Raw genomic sequence first — 20136 nt, 5'->3', positions numbered from 1 at the left:
TTAATCTTAAAGTAGCTGAGGGCGAGCTAAAGTGAAAATGTGAGCAGTTTGATCCAATGTTGCAATGTAACAATTTCTAGTCTTCTTCACAATTTTTGTCCTGAAAGCCAAGTTTAGATTTTCTGTGCAAGCATGGAAGCTCGAATTGGAAGCTAATAAAAGAGAGTTTAATGCTCTTATAACCAACGATAACATTGGGGCAATGGGGTAAAGAAAACTGAAAATTCTCACAAAGACGGCTCGACTGCTCAAAGCTAATTTCTAAATTTAATCATTATTATCAAATTTATTTTCATTATTATTGATGACAGCATAGAGTCTAAATGATCTTCCTTATTTTATAGCCATCGGTTTCTTTATTTTTAATGGTAAAGCTTCAGTTTTCTTTTGCAACGGGCCTTATATTTTAAATTTTCCACTCCCTTGGTAAATTTTTGTTTCCTAGAATGTACGAAATTTAAAGGTCAACCACCTAATTTTACATTCCTTTTTTATTATGAAACACCTTTGAACTTTGTAACTCAAGTTTAAACCAATGATCTACTTATCATAATCCTTTTGAGTGGAACCAAATGAATTAGAATATAGTACAATTGCATTGTTTACTAACCAGCTCGTTCGAAGAAGTTCTAGCTCAAAAAGCTCAGACTATCTCTGTACCAAAGCTTAAGGACTAGGTTGATTGGCAATTCAATTTGTGACCTTTTATTTTATTTTGTGTGTGTGTGCGTGTGGAATCGAAGGATGAATTAGAGACAAATGGTAGCAAAATATTTAAGAAATTAAAGAACAAAGTTATTCTTCGTTTTCTTAGAAAGAGTGTAGGATTATTGCTGGTACACCCATGAAAATTCAAAAAATAAATGAACTGTATGTGTATATTAGTGCAAAATACATCATATATATTATTGGCCCCTCAATATTCTGCATCACATGCTCAAGTACATAAATTTAATCATATACATAAATACCCTCAAATCCTTGATTTAATCAATCATGTAACTAAACATTCCTTCATTTTCTAATTTAATATATATTCCAATTACGAGATTTATCAAAATTATATTTTATAAAACTAATAGTTGTTTTACTTGTATTGCAGACCCAATGGACAAATGGCAAAAAAATTAAGAGGAACCTGTCAGACAACCGTGTAACCATCCCAACCATTTGATTGGCCGAGAACGATCCTCTACTGCATCGGACGGTCCATTGACCATCCAAGCTGTTAATCACGCTCTGATCACACGGTCGTAATTCATCCACCAGGTTTTGGTTCCTGTCTCCTTAGATCATAAGGATATAGATGTACGAGCCTATAGAACAGATCCTGTTCAAGTAAGGTCGTGCCGGTGTTTGCTCTTCAACTCTTTATATATAATTGGCCATTTTAGTTCTTTTTCGATGTGGGATTTTGTTGGAAGCTCATCATCATTGGACTCCTCAAGCCTGACCCAATTGCCTGCTTCCAAAATATTCCAAAGCCCAACCTTGGAGAGCTCGGCCCAGAGTTATTCTCAAATCCAAAGCATTTCCCAACGCCCCAAGGAACAATGTGTGATCTGTTTTTTTTATTTTTTTTTTAAAGGAAATCATAAGCTTTAAAAATCTCCAATTGAATCAAAATTACCCCTGACTACTCAATGTTTTGGGCAACAATTTCTTCATCAGATTTTTGACTCAATATATATATATATTTGGTTCTTGTAATAGTCATTGGTGTGCTTCACATATATATATATATATATTCTTTTTTTTTTCCCTCAATTTGAGACGGGTTTATTTTACATATGACAATTTTCTGTTAAATTGCAAATTTGTTGTAATTTAATATGGGTTTGTTCTATTGCAACTTCTTTGGAACAACAATTGATAAGTTGCTTAAAACTTCCCGACGTGGAGTTTTAAAAGGTACAAAAGTTTATTCCTTTTTTGTTTTTGCTTTTATCATTATTTTCTTTTTTAATATATGCAGGAACAATTTAATCTTTTATTTTATTTTTTTCTTTTTACTCAGTGCAATTATTTACTATTTTTCCTTTTTTTTTACTCTTTAACTTAATTTAGCAAGTGTTTGCATAGTGTTTAGTATAATAAATTGGGGTTGAAAATTGATGAGAAACACTGTTTCTTAACATATGACTTAATATCTTATCTATTTTCAAAAACATTTTGTGAAGGGTGTTCGGTCAAAATCGGCGGGAGATTTTAAGAAATTGGGAAGCCTTGGTTATACATTAAATATGGAATTAATGGCCTGACGTTCCAAATTTGTCCTCTATAGATATACATGCGAGTAAGGTTAGAATTTGAGCTACTTAGGTATTTCAGTAATATTGCTTACTTTTGAGGGCTAAGAATCTGGGCATTGAATCATATTTACAGTTTATCTCTTCCTCGAACTTACAAACAGATTCCTCTATCTCTTCATACAAAATAAATAAATAATAAATAAAGAAAATTTTAGAAAATAAAAAAATAAATTCTGCCTTTCACAGCTTCATTTTTAATGAGAAAAAAAAATATTTTTTTAAACTTTATAAATTTATTTTTTTTGATAATTATCGACACTATAAAAAACTAAAAAAAAGTACATTTGCCAACTTGGCTTCAGTTTTAAGTTTTAGCCATAAATGATATTTTTGTTCTTTAGTTTTGATAGCATGACACTTTCGCAAAATTAATTTTTGTAAAACTACCTAATTATCATATATTTGTTTGAAAATAAAAGAAAAAAGAAAATTTTTTGCATCCAACTTTTGGGTGTGATATGACAACCCTTTTATGGCACATGTTTTTATTTATACATCATTAAAATAAATTGGTTGCGATAGGATAGTACCATGTTTGCCATTTGTCTTAAAAGTGCATGAGGACGGTGGTGTAGTATATGCTTTTGGTCCTTTTTATTTACTTGTCTTGGACTGCATTTTTTTCAAGAATAGACCACTCATAGTATCTTTCACTCACTATTTATCTCAAAATAGTAAATGGTCATTTGATTGAACTGCCAAAAACCACAAATTAGATTTTTTGGCTGGTAATATGTGGTACTTATGCTCAATAAGCAAACTACAAATTAGTGCAACCTTTAGCAGTTTTTGTATTTTTTTTTTTTTTTTTTTTAATGGTCCTTCGCTGTTTCCTTATTTCCCTTACTTTTAAATATGCTGTTAAAAAGGTTATGGTCTTATTAGAAAAATGGTATTGTTTAATGGTATTGTTTTGGGTAGTGGGTGATGGTACTTATGCTCGATAAGAAAGGTGTGGCATCCGATGCCTAAAAGTGGATTACATTAGGCTGCAGCCATTTAACGGAAATTTCGTTATGTGTTGCAAAACCAAGATTTCAAGAGCTTCCTTTGTTTAATCAAAAAAACAGAAACAACATTTGGAGCAGAGCGATTAGAGAGTATTGTAAGATTATCAAATTTTAGAAAGCCAATAATGCATACCACTTCCATAGGTATTTTAACTGGGGACAATTAATTCACCAAAAAATAATAATAATAATAATAACGATAATTTATATTTGCAATTTAAAAGCAAGTTCCAGTGAATCATTCTTTGGAGTTATATTTGTACCAGTTTTTAGAGTTATTCTTAGCTGCATTAACTTTGGCTCATTGGTGTTGTGGTGGATATTCACCTTGAGATATTTGTTTTCCTACGTAGCACCCCAAGGGGCAGCGTTCAAGGCAGAGCTTTTTCTCTACCCGGGAGAGGTAGGGGATAGGCCATTTGTGATGAGGGAGGGGCTTAACCATAAATGCGTGATTAATCTTAAGACTTATAGGTATTTAAGCAGATGGTTCTAGAGGTACTTTGGAATTTTGTATAAATTTTCGACTTTGTTATGTTCTTTGCAGTCAAATCGAAGCTTCAGTACTTCTCAGTTTTCCTGATTAATGTTATTCGTTGGCTCTTTTTGGTGCTTGGAAATAGATTTTGGTAAAAACAGCTTTGCTGATTTCTCTGAAGGATAGGCCTCTAGTTCTTAAGCCAACTTTTCTAACCAATCATTCATTCATAGCGGTATTAATTTTTCTTGTAATTCTTTCATTTGAGTACATGACATCCTACCATTATAATTTTGTAATGAGCTTGATGCATTGGAAGCGGATATAGATAATAATTTTAGTGATTAATATAATAATGAATAGAAATATACAAGTTAATTACATTTTTTTTTTTTTTTTTTTTTTTGGTGGGGTGGGGGGCTTTCTTTTAAGTCTAGAGGGTGACTTTTTCTTGCTCGATTGTATACACCATTAGTGGATAGCTTAGGGGCTTAACCCTGAAATTTTACCTTCATGAGATTGTTTACCTTTTCTTGTACACAGAGTCAAACCCAAACTTGAGGGAGTGCCAGTGGACTAGTTGCCACTGACTTGTCTCTACAGAACTTTTGTAGTCTCGAGCATTATCTGCTACAGGCTGAAATATTTAGTTTTGCTTTTATTTTCATGTAACTCATTGTAATTCAAACTTTGTTGTTGACAGACTGAGGATGAACTGGGTTTTACCTATTGTCTCTCGGGCATCAATTCGTATTTAGTGAGTTATTAGCTGGATTCAGTACGTTCATTTGTTATCTACTGGTAACAAGGGAGATGATGGAGGGAGCCCTTATAAACATGTTGTGTAGAAAGTAGAAACAAAACCTCCATATGTTTGGTGTTCTAACTCACGTTTTCAGTTGGATATTGTTCATGAACAATGTGGTCTTCTTTTACAATAAATATTCCTGTTAACAAAAAAAAGGAAAAAAAAGATGAATTTCAAGTCATAAGGATTGTATGAGGTATCGGTGTTCTGTGTGAACTTCTTACATAGCTGATGCAAAATCTGAAGAGAGAACTAAGAAATTAAGAAAATGAGACAGAGTAGTCAATACTATAGTCTCGATGAAAATCCTGACCATTGAATATCTAGACAAAATTATTTAAAAAAATAAAAAAATAAACTTTGTTCTTTGACATTTTTTTTTTTTGGATGAAATTGTTCTTTGACATTCTACTTTTAACAGTAGCTAATCCAATCATCTTGACCAGGTTATGCCATAGCCTTGCAAACCAAACAATTTTGTCTTGAAGCAAAATAAATCTTTTTTTATTTTTTTTTTCCTTTCCTTTTTTTGGGTTTAGAATTGGTGAGAACTATTGTAAAAAAGTGAGCAGCTTGATACAATGTTGAAACTTGGATTGTAACAATTTGTTGAAACTTGGATTGTAACAATTTGTCTTTTTGCATAATCTTTTTTTTTTTTTTTTTTTTACTGAAATAAAAATGAAGGTAAACTTAAAAATGCTTATAGAGCATGAAAGCTAGGACTAGAAGCTAATAAAGAGACTTAAATGCTATCATAACTATAATAAATTTTTTAGGAAATAAAAAAACCATAATAAATTTGGGGGCAATGAGATGAAGAAAACTGAAATAGACATCAATGCTAGCATAAAAAATCTTCTTTGTTTTAAATAGACATCAATGCTTTGGTTTTATTATTATTTCAGTAAAAGCTTCTGTTTTCTTATACAATCCCCCGTGGTTTTAAATTTTTCTTCTCCCTTTCTAACATTTTTGTTTCTCAGAAAAATTAAAAATATTTGCTGTTGTACCATTTATAAAGTTCATAGGATTCCTTCGCCAAAAAAAAAAAAAAAAAAAAAGCCTCAGACAAAATTAGAAAAACAAACATTGGCATTAAAAACCCATTTGACAGCAAACAAGTTGAGAAATTTCCCAACCAAAGAAAAAGAAAAAAAAAAGAAAAGAAAAGAAAAGAAAAGCTAAAAGAAATTCTTGTTCAGTAGCAGTTACACAAGTGGGAAACACTACAGATTTTTTGTAGTAAAATAATACAATAATAGTGCCAAAATTTCAAATCCTCTTTGCAAAAAATATTACTTATTAACAAAGATATGAGAGAAAAAAGTGAAACACTGACATGACCAAAACCCATACCCCACTATCCGTACACTCGATCCTGCTGTAATCCAGCTATGCTGAGACTCCCACTTCCTTCTCTTAATAAATATTCACTTCCCTTTCTCTATCTTTTGCCCCACGCCTTCTAAATTTCCCACTTCCTTTCTTTACTGAAGCTTAAAAAACAGAAAAAAAACCAACCCACTCTGGAAAGAGGTAAGCCCACCACACCACACTGAGTTTTATTCTTGGAGGAAATTTTTGCTTTTTCAATCAAAAAAAAATTTACTCAAAGTTTCTCATCCTTGTTTTCTGAATTTTGAATATGGGTTTTTCATTTTGGAACATATTGAATAATGGGTATTTCATGGTTTTGGTTTTTGTGTTCATGTTGTGTGTTCAATTTTTTCCTTGTGAAATTCTTTTTCCCACTGTTTTTCAGTGCCACTGTTGCATTGATTTGGGTTTGTTTTGGGTTGTTTTTGTGTGTTTGATTTGTTGCTCTTCGTCGACAAATGGACTGTATCTTCTTTCCTCCATGTGCTGTAAATCAGTGATTAAAAATTACTAATTGGGCTGTTTAAATTTTAGCTGATTTTTTGCTCCATATTCTTTAACCCTCTGTGTGCTGAGAAAGTTGCTGAAACTATAATAAAGGTATAAAATTTGTTTCATTACGGCATAACATACAAGAAATCAAAATCAAAATGCTCTTACCCGTGGTTTTAATGTTAAAATGTTGTAAAGAAAGAAACAGCCTTTACTTCTTACTTTTTACTTTTTACCCCTAGCAACCTTTTCTTCCCCATTGTTGATTATAGATTTTGCAAGTTCACAGGATCTTATGAACTTGCATGTTGTCATTGTAGCATTACATATGACAATCATGGGTTGCTTTTCTTCTCCTTCACAGAAATTGTTTCTTTTTCTGAATTTTGGTTTCAGAAGTACCATATATGATGCAATTTCTCTTTTTCTCTCCCTTAATTTTCTACTGAAGGTGTATGTTTTTGACTGATGTTCTGTAGCAAAACTTAATTGTTTTGTCCTTGTAAAAGTTAGGGTAGGTCAAGATACTGGCAGTAAAGTATGGCATTAAGCTTTTAATGGATGCAAGATTTTCCTTATTATCTGTTATTTTGCCATAAGAGGGTTCAGAAAGGGAGCTTTTTAAATATTACGAAATTTTGAGAAGCTGATGGCAACCACACTTTGATAAATAGTTCACCATGACAACAAGGCAGGTTCAAGCTCATCTTCCTCCTCGATGTCCAATTCAAAAGAAACCCATTAATGGCCCAATTCATGACGGCATCTCTCTGCCCTCACAACACCGTAGGTCTTCCTCACAATACATGTTAGAGGAGCAACCTGCATGGCTTGATGACTTGTTGAGTGATCCAGAATCAAATTCCAAAGAGAGGTTTCACCGTCGCTCTGCAAGTGACTCTCTTGCCCTTTTAGACGGTCTGTCAGACTCCCTATCATCTCTCGGCCACCATAATGATGAAGGGACTTCAGTTAATGGAAGTTGTGTGTTGGAGTCAGATTGTTTGTATGGTCCCAATTCCCCTAGACAAAGGAGTTCATCGTCTTCAGAGAATGCCATAGTTTCAGCATTATCAGAATATGTTTATCAAGAACATATGCAGTTTGTTGATGGAAGTCTTTGTATTTCTGGTATCACTTGCTCTGATGCAATGACAGATGGATGTCCTCCTGTTGGGGAGCACAATGCCGAGACAAAGGCAGCAAAACGGTTAGAATTTCTTTTAATTTAACTTTCAACTTTTAAATTGAATTGCTATTGTTTTTTCATTTAATCACAACTTTTTTTATTTTACTTCACTGTTAGAAGTTTACAGAATGGTTAATAATGGAAGCTTAGTAGGCTTGTAATTGTAAAATATTCTGACCAAGATTTTCTTTACCATATTAAGTTTGAATAATTCCTTGTTTATGCTTAATCCTTGTTAGCATTATTCTTGCTTGAATTTATGTACTGGTATTTGTTGTAGAAGTAACCTGCACTGCGCTCCTTATTATAATGTAAAATTGAAAGTAACTATTCCTTAGTGTTTGTTATAATTCTTTACTGAATCTAGTTTTTGAAATAATTTAGGTTTCAGCAAGAGAACTATAATATTCCTTTATAAAAAGTAAATTGTGGCTATGGCTAGACTGCTAGAATATGCTGTCAAAGTCCATCAGTGGTGATAAGACATTGGTTAATTCGTATATGCATTTTACCTAGAAGAACAATATGTGTCCTTTATGATTTTTCTTGTATCCTAACGAGGCAATGCAATACATTTGGCATTTATCCAAATAAACTGTTTCAATATGACTATTACTATTTGCTCATGCATTTCTTTTTTTAATTCTAAGCGAACTATTGACATGATCTATGTTTACTGATGGTTTCTTTGCAGCCACCCTGGGCAGCGCTCAAGGATTCGTAAACTCCAATATATTGCTGAATTGGAAAGGACTGTTAATGATTTGCAGGTAACTGTAAGGATGGAATGAATTACTATTATGGTGCAATCAATCTTTATTTCGGCATAATGCAAAGGATCTAATGGTTACGTCACAGCAGTTTATCTGCTTTACTTTGTCAATGAGTGAGAGATATGCATTTTTACATATATTTTTATATGCTCCATGATATTGAGTTTATCACTTGTATATGGGTATTCTGGACATAGAAATACAAATTAGGTAGATGATATGGTACATAGATTGCAGATTCTTTTAGCCTTACCTTGTTTACAACATTTGAGGAATGGGTGGACCTGGTTTAGAGGATCATACTTGTAACTAGCATCAGTTTTCCATTTCTTTTGATTCTTATGCCTTCGGTTTCTTGTTGGTACAATACAGCAATATGCTGATACACTGTGCTGCTATAGGTCTATAATAGTTAGCATTTCGTTTGAATGAAAACTTTTTAAAGGAATCTAATACTTGTCTCATCATGCAGACTGTGGAATCAGAGTTGGCTGTTAGAGTTGCTTCTCTACTTCAGCAACGTGCTGCCTTGTCCATGGAAAACAGCAAACTTAAGCAGCAGCTAGCCAGATTGCGGCAGGAAAAATTAATCGTGGATGGTGAGTTTAATTATGATCCTGTTGATTCTTCTGGGATTCCTCATTTACCATAGATGGTTTCTTGAAGTCCTTAATTATTTTGAGGCTAAAGAGATTACTTCTTTGTTCATTTTTCTGCTTGCCTCTTCTTAAACCTTTAAGGTTTAAACTGCTTGCATTTACATAATGCATAATATGGTGTCACTTGATTAAAGGAAGTATACTTGTAGGCCCTCATTTTTTAAGCAATTATCAGTTTAGCCCCTCTAATTTAAAAGTTTAAATCAAGTGTATATCATTATAGAAGAGGCTACGGTGCGGTAAAAATAAGAATAATTTCTTCTTGATAGAAATGGAATTGGCTTGTAATAGTTTGTTTTATAGTCATAATGTTGGTAAAACTACAGCAGTCGTTGGTCAATTATATGGCAACCCCGGGGATCTGCAGATTTGATAGGTTTTAACTCTTCACAATATTCTAAACCTAATATAACTCTTTAAATAAATTTTGATCTTTTATAGTTAAAAATTGGTTAGATAACAAGTTCGAATTTAAATGTTTTAATAATTGTTTCCAGTATTTTATCCAAAAAAGAAAACTATATTTAAGTGACTGAATGATATCTTTAAGAATCAGTGACATCTATAACAGTAATAGAACAATTGTATGCTCACATAATAAGAAAAAGCCAACAGTGGAACCTTTGTTTGGGTGGGGAAAGAGGAAGATGAATTGGTGGTATATAGAAGCTAGATGTGCAGATTAAAAAATCTATATTATTTTAAATGATGTCAATTATTGCTGCCATACTGGGATAAGATGAGTAGAAGACATTTATTTGTAACAATAGGGAAAAAGAGACGAGAACTGAATCATAAAATGACTTGGAGAGTATTTTGAGTTTGCCTCTTGAGTATTAAACTTGAACTTCTTGTACGTTTTGAATTCCTGTATGATCTCAAGTTACTTTAAGAATTGGAAACAATGATGATTATAAAACTTAAATTTCTGCACTAGTTATGCCTTTTTGTGTTGCATAAATTGTTTGAATATGATGCTGTTGTTACTTGTATATTGGGTCTCTCTCTATTACCTTAACAATGATAGGAACAAAAGAAAAAGTTTACTTTGATTATCTTATATCACAGCCCACTTGAGCCTCCAATCCTCTGTCCAACCTCATTGGTGCACTTTTACCCATATCATGATACTTGTTTTCTTACCATGTCTTCTAAACTCCTATTTGCTCCAGATCAATATCAGTTTCTGAAGAAGGAAGTTAAGAGATTGAAGAATGGTTTAACAAATTACCCGAATAACAAATTCCAAGCATATTTTGGATCGACCACCAACAATGCGGCTAGTAGATTAGATGCTATGCAGATGGCATTGGATATGGAGAAACTCAATATTAACTGAAACCAAGAGAACCAAGAAAAGGAGTTATGGCTGGATTTTTTAAGATTCTGCAGCATGAAAGCTATGGCTCATTTCTTCATATCCATGATGTTTAGGAGCAAATTCAGGCAAAGGAAACCAAAAAAATAAATAACCTAGGTTTATAGTTCTCTCTGTCATTCTTATTCCTCACTTGTAAATCTGCTAGTTGGACTTTTTTTTTTTTGGTGGTAATACTACTAGTTGGACTTCTTGTTGGGGAAACTAGTATTTAGTCTGTGGAAACTGACATCTCTTATCCATGTTTCAGTTTAACCTTGTTCATTTAATGAAAATATCTTAGCAGCAGGGGACATTTTTCCCTTAAAATTCTAAAATACATTAACAATTTTTTTTATATTTTCATTTTGTTAGAATTTGACAAAAGTGATCTTTAACATTCGAATAAATTACTTGCATAAAAAATGTGTTTAAATTGAAGATTTTTTCAAACAAAGTTGATAAATATTGGAAGAGAATATGGATGGAAATTGTTTTTACTTGTTTATTTATAAATCTTGTTTAAAAATAAGTTCTGATCGATAGATTATTCATGAATCATATTAATGTTGAATGTTTTGGTCAATTTTATCAATCTCAATCTCAATTTTTTCTGTTGTACCATAATCGAGTGTGGAAATCGCTCCAAAAAAATTTAGGATACTATTTTTATTAATTTTTTGAACCCAAAAAAAAAAAAAAACATAATTCATTTGTAGTAATTAAAATATGCACTATTTTATTTTATTTTTTGTTGGCTGAGAATATCCACTCTTATTTATTACACAGGTAAAAAAACGTAAATAACATTAAAAAGTATGCTTGTATCATTTACAGAAATATATTTGCATATCCTTACCAAATAAATATATTGCAAAAGATACATAGATATAGGATAATTTCATTTTTTTTTTTTTTTTTATCTTCTCTTCTATAAGAGTCAAGCTACCTATATGAGAAGTCAATATTAATGTTTTGCCTATGAGACAGTGTCACAAAGGAAAGAATCTCACAATAGTAGCAAATACAAATACCAATTTATTTATCAAAAAATCAAAAATACAAATACAAATTTTAATAAATATGAAATATATGTTGCAAAAGAAAGCTCAAGAACAAAAAGCGAAAATGCATAGCATTTATAACCCATACATGATACAATAGCAACAAAAATCCTCAAAATTATTAAATTACAAAATAATTGTAGCGCGAAGACCAAAGACTAAAATCGAACGGTGGAGACTCATCACATCAAGGAACCAAAAAAAAAAAAAAAAAAAAAAAAAACCTTGATAAATGCTAAAAAGCAAAAAATAAATAAAAGAAATAAAAAGGAAAATAAAAATTCTAGATCCTTCTTTGCTTTCATCCACTTGTACGTTAGAAGTCAATGTCAAAAGTGCCCCTTAGCTACCTCACTCCTAACGTTGAATCTCGACCGTCCATTTATTTCCTTTAAAACTTCGGATCTGAATCGAATTCTCTCCCTCTTTCTCTCTCGCCGTCCAAGCGTGCTTTGCTTTCTCTGGGCAACAAAAAAACGAAAAAGAGCGCCTGAGGTTATCAAATTTCAACGATCCGTAGAAACCCAGATCGGTTAGCTTTCTCGCTCATCACTCTTCGATTCTGATTTTCTCTGGGTGTTTGTTTATTTTTATTTTTATTTATTTTTGGTTGAATTTATTGATTTTTAAATTTTTTTTTTTTCTGGGTGGCAGAATTATATAAAATACATATAAGAGAATGTTTGGGAGAGCGCCAAAGAAAAGCGATAACACGAAGTACTATGAGATTCTGGGAGTCTCGAAGAACGCTTCGCAGGATGATCTAAAAAAGGCGTATAAGAAAGCCGCTATCAAAAACCATCCCGACAAGGGTGGTGATCCAGAGAAGGTATAATTTTTTATTTTTTTTTATTTTTTTTATTTTGATGGATCGATTTGTGAATTGGGTTCTGCGATTTTTTTTTTTTGGCTTAATTTATTTTTTTAGCGGTTTCGATTTGGTTGTATGTTTGGGTAAATCTTTTATGTGCTTAATGGGGATCCGTTAGTTCTATTTGTATGGTGGATTTTTTATGTTTTTGAGTAATTTTTTCTTTTTGATGTTCATTCTTGTTTAACACGCTGTTGAATTTGGAATTGCATATTAATGGATTTTATGATCTGAGTAGCGATTGCAAGCGAAGATCTTCATGAAAGTTCGAAGATAATATTGAGTCCTCTGACTTTGAAAATGATTTTAACCGATCACATGTAGACTGTACTATTCTTCTAAACATGAATTCATGCCTTTGTAGAAAGTTGTTTCTTCGATACACCTGTGCTACCCAAACCAGTAGCTTTTAAAATTCTGACCTTTTCCCCTTTTTATTTTTTATTTTTTATTTTGTTGGTTCTCTCTGATGAGTTTGTGGGTGATTCAACTTTTAAACAGCTGTTTTTGATGGCTCGTGTGATGGCACTGAAATATTTAAGTTTCTGCGTATGATAAGCTCATGAATTGTGTTAATTCTTGCTTGTGATTCAGTTTAAAGAGTTGGCCCAAGCATACGAGGTTCTGAGTGACCCTGAGAAACGTGAGATATATGACCAGTATGGCGAGGATGCCCTCAAGGAGGGAATGGGTGGTGGAGGTGGTGGCCATGACCCGTTTGACATATTCCAATCCTTCTTTGGTGGGAACCCATTTGGTGGTATGAGATTCTTCTGTTAAATAATCCTCCTTTATTTGGCATGAAGTGGTACGTAATACATGATTCTGACTATAAACTTGTTGTTGACCAGGTGGTGGAAGCAGCAGAGGCCGAAGGCAGAGGAGGGGTGAAGATGTGATACATCCTCTCAAGGTTTCATTGGAGGATCTATATAATGGGACATCCAAGAAGCTTTCTCTCTCTCGCAACGTAATCTGCTCCAAATGCAAGGGGTTAGCACCTGATTATTTGTATTTTCTGTGCTTAATGTCTTCTTTTAATTTATCATGCTGCTTACATGGCATCTTTTAATACGATGCAGCAAAGGCTCAAAGTCTGGTGCTTCAATGAAATGTCCTGGCTGTCAGGGTTCTGGAATGAAAATCTCCATCAGACATCTTGGACCATCTATGATCCAACAAATGCAGCATGCTTGCAATGAATGCAAGGGTACCGGTGAGACCATCAATGACAAGGACAGGTGTCCACAATGCAAGGGTGAGAAGGTTGTTCAGGAGAAGAAAGTGTTGGAGGTTATTGTCGAGAAGGGTATGCAAAATGGACAAAGGATCACATTCCCTGGAGAAGCTGATGAAGCGGTAATGCAGAGTGAAAAATGTGTTTTTTTAACTTATTTTTTCATCCTTGGAATCTGAGTGATGTTTATTTTCCATGTTTGGGAGTGTCCAAATTTTTATTCTTTTGAGCACTGCTCTGGATGCTCATGACTAATGCAAGTGTCTATCCTGTGAGTTCCACCTTGTTCAAGGTTCACAATAGACACTTGCATGTGTCATGGATGTGTATATCCTATGTTTTTGTATTATTCTTCTCTATGTGGTTATTGACCCTTTTGTGTGTTCTTTTTCATGCAGCCGGACACTGTAACAGGGGACATTGTTTTTGTCCTACAACAGAGGGAGCATCCTAAGTTCAAGCGAAAGGGTGATGACCTGTTTTTCGAGCACACCTTATCACTTACAGAGGCTCTCTGTGGCTTCCAATTTATACTGACACATTTAGATGGAAGGCAGCTCCTTATAAAATCCCAACCTGGAGAAGTGGTTAAGCCTTGTAAGTTACAGATTGCTGTACTAGTTTATGAACACCTATATTAGGACCATTTGCTTTTATAGCTGTTCCATTTGTTTTAGTTTGTGAACTCCGTAATTTAGAGAGAGAATGCTCTAGAGAATCAATAATTTAGGTTGATTGGTTGATTGGTTATTGAGGGTCAAAGGTAATATAGGTTGTATATGGTTTGCAAAGATCCTTAAGTACATATGTACTGCATGATGGCTTTTAGTGTCCATCGGTTGAATGCCATCTCATCTCAAATGTCATTCAATATTGTGTATAATCTTGCTTTCTTACTGATTACATTGTGGAGACCACTTACCAACCATTGATGGTTTTCTATTCCAAATTCTAATTTTCCATGTCACTTTTAAATGTCTAGGCTTATTTTTCTACGTCTAGTCCCTTGTCATTCCTCAAGCTGGGAGTTGCTTCTCAAAAGCGTAGGGTGAAGTCTAGCTATTTGTTACAATTCATTTTCGTCTTTTTTTGTTGAGGTTGAAAATTTAAAGGTGTGTTTTGTTTTGTTTTGTTTTACGTGGTGGTCATATTTCAATTCTATCAGGTTGGCATATTATAATCAGTATTTTCACTCTCTGATCTACATCAGGGGTTAAGTATTTTCATTCTCGATTCTATTATGTTGGATGTCATAATCAGTATTTTCATTCTCTGATCTACATCAGAGTTATGCATTTTCATTCTCAATTCTATTATGTTGGATATCATAATCAGTATTTTCATTCTGCGAACTACATCAAGGGTTATGCATATTCATTCTCAATAATGAAAATATTATAATCAGGTTGGTAACTTATAATCAGTGTTTTCATTCTCTGATCTAATTCAGGGGTTAAGTATACAAGTATTGGAAATCATCTGGATTCGAATGAATTTGTTTATTAGGTTGATCTTCTCTCAATTTTTGTTTGTATGGTTCCAGCTTTTGGTAATAATGGTTGCAATACCAATGTTAACTATTGTACTGATATTTTTCTCTGCCGGAAAACAGATCAATTCAAGGCCATAAATGATGAGGGGATGCCAATGTACCAGAGACCCTTCATGAAAGGTAAATTGTATATCCACTTTTCAGTGGAATTTCCTGACTCCCTTAACCCCGATCAATGCAAGTCTTTGGAGGCTGTGCTGCCACCCAGGACCTCAGTGCAGCTTACCGACATGGAGATAGATGAGTGTGAAGAAACAACACTCCATGATGTTAACATTGAGGAGGAGATGCGCCGTAAGCAAGCTCAACAGGCCCAGGAGGCTTACGAGGAAGATGATGATATGCATGGTGGCGCCCAGAGGGTGCAATGTGCTCAGCAATGATAAAATGGTGTGGTGGCCTTAATTTAACATATTGTTTTAGAAAATAAACCCCAAAAAAAAAAAAAAAAAAAAGAGAAAGAAAAAGTAATTTCGCATTGTTGCCCTCTGTTGTTACAGGGCTTTTAGAGCGTTAGTTTAATGGCTTTGTTCTACAATTCTACTTGGTTTGAGACTCACAATATGTTGCTAGGATTGAACTTCAAGATTTATGAAGTATTATGCTTTGTTCTACAATTCTACCTGGTTATTAGTCATTAATTGCTAATGTTTTTGTCTCTTTGCCGACACCATAATTGTTCGTAGGTTTTTGGATTCTTCTTGTTCTTTTATGTTGCATGGAGACGGGAAGAAAAAGAATACTTCTTTGCTGCTTCTATTTGTTTTTTGGGGTTCTATGCATGTTGTCGTCTTTTGGGTAATATTACGGGTCTTGGCCTGTAGAAAATAATCATGTATGATTTATCATGTCGTTGTCTTTAGGCAATTTTTGCACCCGTGCCCCTAATCTTCTATGATTTTGCACCAAAGCACGGAAGAAAAACTCAGTACCAAATTTTCACTCTCTCTAACTAAACTGACACCTCTCCTTTGGTAATAATTTAGGCCTTCACTCTGTCTAACCAAACTGACACCTCTCCTTTGGTAATAATTTAGACCTCTATCTTACAAGCACAAATTAATGCTAATTTCACCCAAAATGGCCAGCAACTTTTGTAACTTGCAAGGGATTCAAATCTCTCTTGGCGTCCCCTTGGATTATGCAAGGGGAGGATACACCGTACTGGTCCAAGTATGTCATAATCATACGCACAAGGTATATACAGAAAAAGCTTTATAGCGTCTACATACAATATGCCGACACAATATAGATGAAGGCAAGATGAAATATCAATCTAAGAGTCAATAAATAATAATTTAATTCTTATTGTTTGGAATACATTGCACCACTGGTATTTATTTAGTCTTGTACACATCCATCAATTAATTGAATGTCCAAAAACAGGCATGAAGATATAGATGACAAGTTGCTTTGACTGTAGTCAAATTTGGGTGATTAGAATTAGTCAACGGTGGCTAGTTATACATTCGTGGAGCTCTACTCATGGCACTAAAAAAATAAGCAATTTTTTTCATCTTTTTTTTTTTTCTTCTTTTAATTAGGTGTGGATATCTATTAATCATTTTATAGTACTAGCAGTCTGAACCCAATTGCAAATTAAAATTTTAAGTTAATTATAAAATGAACATTGACCATTGTTTTGGATAATTATCCCATATATCTTGGAAAGGAAAAAATTTGCATTAAACAAACAAATAAATAATTTTCATCAAAATTTAATAGACTTTTATTGTCACATCAAATATATAGTCCAGGGTACAGATTTCGTACCTAAAAATTTCTCACATTTGGCATAGCCATGGTACGGTAGCTAATAATCGATGCACCATAATTCATAAAATAAATACAATGAAGCACCTCTAATTTCACAAACAATGTTACCTGTAAAGGAAAACAAAAGGGGTAGAAGTTGCAAAACCAAATAAATAAACGTGAATATTTATTTATTTTTTTGGTGGTAAAATAAACGTTAATAATTTATTAGGAAATGTCAAAAACAAAAACCTTCGACTATTCTTCGTGAGGAAAATGTTCTAAACAAGCATAATATGGAAAATTTTGTCATCCTCACCACCTTCTCTTTCACTTCACTTTCATTTTTCATGCAACTCCAACAATGTCTCACAAGAGTTTTGGTGGATATATATGCATATGGGATAGGGGTCCCTATCGGTGTGCTTCTTGTAACCTTAGCCGCCGTGATTCTCCTTAACTACTTGTGCAAGAAAAAGAAGCTATTACCTTCTGAACCAAGTCAAGGAACTAATTCCTTGATTTGCTGAATAGACCAAATAGGAATCCTCATCGGCTAATTCCTGCTGCTGTTCAATCTGTTTGCTGAGGTTGTCACTGTTTCCATCTCAAGTGTGTTGATCTGTGGCTGCGTTTGAATCCGACTTACGTGTCCGGTGTGCCGGAATTCTCCTCTGCCAACTTCTTCTTTGGCTACTCCTTTAGCTGAGGTTCAACCCTTGGCGACCTGGGCTTCTAGACCAAATAGAGAGATGTTACCCAAAGTTTTTTATTTATATTATATATATTTTCATCATGATGTTCAAATATTAATTGTATTTTGTTTGTTGTTTGTGATTCTCTATAAATACTAGAATGATTCTTTTTATTTTTTATTTTCTTTTTCATGGATGCAATTTTATGTTAGGAATAGTGCAAATAGATTTCTAGATATAAAATTCTAACAATGTATATCATGTAGCAAATTTTATTGTCTATAAGTATGTGGAATTTTTTTGTTCCACCCCCCCCCCCAACAAAAAAAAAAAAAAAAAAAAAAACAACGTGTGTGGAATTTTTTCTTTTTGTGTTTTCCATATGTTTGTTTTCATTAATGATTAATTAGATATCGTAAATTTAGTAAGCAAGTTTATTGACTAAAATTACATTTTTTAATTTATCAGGTTTGTTCAACAGAATGACATATAGAAGCTAAATTATTATTATTATTATTAAGATGGCATCCATTTATATACAAAAAAAATAATAATAACAACAAATTTACATGATTCGGCACATATGTCAACATCCACTGCTTCATCATCAAATTTCGTTATTAAAAAAGAAAAAAAAAAAAGAAGAGATTTGATCATTTAATTAAAACATATATTATAGTTATACTTCTTTCTATACGCTACCTTTTTTTTTTTTTTTTTTTTTTTTTTTTTTACCTCAACTTTTTATATAATTTATCATTTTAATTTTTTAATTTTTTATATGGCATCTTCATTTTAATTAGTTGTATCGTATTCCACAACAAAACAGTAAAGGAAGAAAATAATAACAGAGATTTACGTGGTTCGGCATGTAAACATGCCTACATCCACGGGAACGAAAATGAGGAGGATTCCACTATATCAACAAAAATTACAGTACAAATTATAGAGTACTTTCCCCAGATATATTGTTTTGGGTACGTTCTCAATTAGAAATTAAAGAAATCATCATCTAAAATATTCTCCAACTGATCATCAGGGGGCAGTTCTGCAAAATAAAGTGGAACTTTTTGCAGCTCTTGTGCAAAAGACATTCCATCAATATTATTAATACCATCTTCATCAATTTTCACTTCTTCCTCTGCTTCATTAACGATAGTGTGCTGTTGTTGATCTCTTTCCACTTGATGATCATGATGATCCATATGAGCTTGGAAATCGATATCCTCACAGCTGAGTTCCATTAAATCATGATCATCATGATCAATTTCCAATTCCAAAATATCCTCAAGCTTTTCCACAAATTTATCAAGCGCTTCATCATGATCCTGATGATCATCTTCCACTACTACCACATGATCGTCATTAATACTACTAGTACTCTTATTAGTAGCCTTGTCTTCATTATAATTAATGTGCTGTTGATATGCTTCCCCTTGATGATCATGATCATGATCTATATGAGCTTGGAAGTCCTCACGGCTGATTTCCATCAAATCATCATGATCATCATCAATTTCCAATCCCAAGATATCCTCAAGCTTTTCGGCAAATTTATCAAGCCCTTCATCTTCCACTACTACCACATGATCATCAGTAATACTACTCTTAATAGTATCCTTGTCTTGTTGACCAGCTCCTTGGTGATCTTCCAATAATATTTCAGCTCCAGCAGTTGATGATGATGATGACTTTTCATGAATAAGAAACTCATCAGCCCAGATCCTTATCTCCTTCAGTTCATCATCATCCTCGAACACAACTCCCCAGTCAATTAAATCGTCGACGCTGATTGGATTATTAGTGTTATTATTATCATCTTTGCGTTGTCGATCATCTTGTTGTTCCACTTGAATACTAATATTATTCAGATGATCAGCAGCTGCTCCACCAGTACCATTCGATGATGACGATGATGATGACCACTGTTCTTGTTCGTTGAGGTTCAAGTAGTACTCCATCAATTTTTCAGCTTCATCATCTTTGGGAAACAAATCATCAACCTTTTGAATTGGATTATTAATGCTCATTGTTTCTTGATGATGATATGATTGAGTCGGCTGATGCTGATTATGATGATGATCTTCTTCATGGAAGACTGATATTCTTGATGATGATAGTGGATTTTCTTGGATAATATTATTGTTATTATCACTGATCATCAATTTCCTCCTCTTTCGTTCTCTGCCGCAGTCCTCGTTGATTTTCCTTCGGAGTCTACACAAAACATACTCATTGTCTCCATGAGCGTGATGATTATTATGAAGAAGAGTGTACTCGTGCATGATCCATGCACCGTGGTCATGTCCCCCGTTATTCTCATACCGGAAGTGTCTCTTCTCACCAACACCCTCCACCACTTCACCACAGTTTGCACCCGACCATGTACCAGAGCCCACACGCCGGTTAATCCTCTTGCCATTAGCAGACACCTTCTTTAGCTTGGTAAACAAGTACAGATCCTCTCCCTTCTTGACGTTGAGACCGCCATGGTCGTTCCATAT

General features: G+C 33.5%; 2 protein-coding genes and 1 non-coding gene across 8 annotated transcripts; 2 read left to right on the top strand and 1 right to left on the bottom strand.

The window, feature by feature from the left end:
- Nucleotides 1-1135: 1135 nt before the first annotated feature.
- LOC112491149 (small nucleolar RNA U3) lies at nt 1136-1348 on the bottom strand. The gene has a single exon (XR_003055455.3). It is a non-coding gene; the product is annotated as a small nucleolar RNA U3 (small nucleolar RNA).
- A 4637-nt stretch (nt 1349-5985) lies between these two features.
- LOC107413133 (basic leucine zipper 2) lies at nt 5986-10807 on the top strand. Of its 6 annotated transcripts, none has more exons than XM_048470670.2 (5): nt 5986-6147; nt 7155-7690; nt 8364-8439; nt 8915-9041; nt 10274-10807. In XM_048470670.2, exons 2-5 carry the CDS (start codon nt 7161-7163, stop codon nt 10438-10440), a joined length of 900 nt encoding a protein of 299 aa, XP_048326627.2. In that variant the 5' UTR covers nt 5986-6147; nt 7155-7160; the 3' UTR covers nt 10441-10807. The 6 variants fall into 6 exon arrangements, with proteins under 6 accessions (XP_048326627.2, XP_015876488.3, XP_015876490.3 ...); XM_016021002.4 differs by having other exon boundaries at nt 5989-6147; nt 6990-7690; XM_016021004.4 differs by having other exon boundaries at nt 5990-6147; nt 7081-7690.
- Nucleotides 10808-11895: 1088 nt separating this feature from the next.
- On the top strand, nt 11896-15799 carry LOC107413164 (dnaJ protein homolog). Its single transcript, XM_016021043.4, has 7 exons — nt 11896-12054; nt 12177-12351; nt 12988-13153; nt 13245-13386; nt 13476-13752; nt 14029-14227; nt 15243-15799. The coding sequence occupies exons 2-7, from the start codon at nt 12202-12204 to the stop codon at nt 15563-15565; spliced, it is 1257 nt and encodes a 418-aa protein (XP_015876529.3). The 5' UTR covers nt 11896-12054; nt 12177-12201; the 3' UTR covers nt 15566-15799.
- The last annotated feature ends 4337 nt before the right edge of the window (nt 15800-20136 follow it).

The sequence above is a fragment of the Ziziphus jujuba genome, chromosome 8 (genome assembly GCF_031755915.1).
Source record: "Ziziphus jujuba cultivar Dongzao chromosome 8, ASM3175591v1".
NCBI lineage: Eukaryota > Viridiplantae > Streptophyta > Magnoliopsida > Rosales > Rhamnaceae > Ziziphus > Ziziphus jujuba.
Note: the sequence above shows the minus strand (reverse complement) of the source record. Positions and strands in the feature narration are given on the sequence as shown.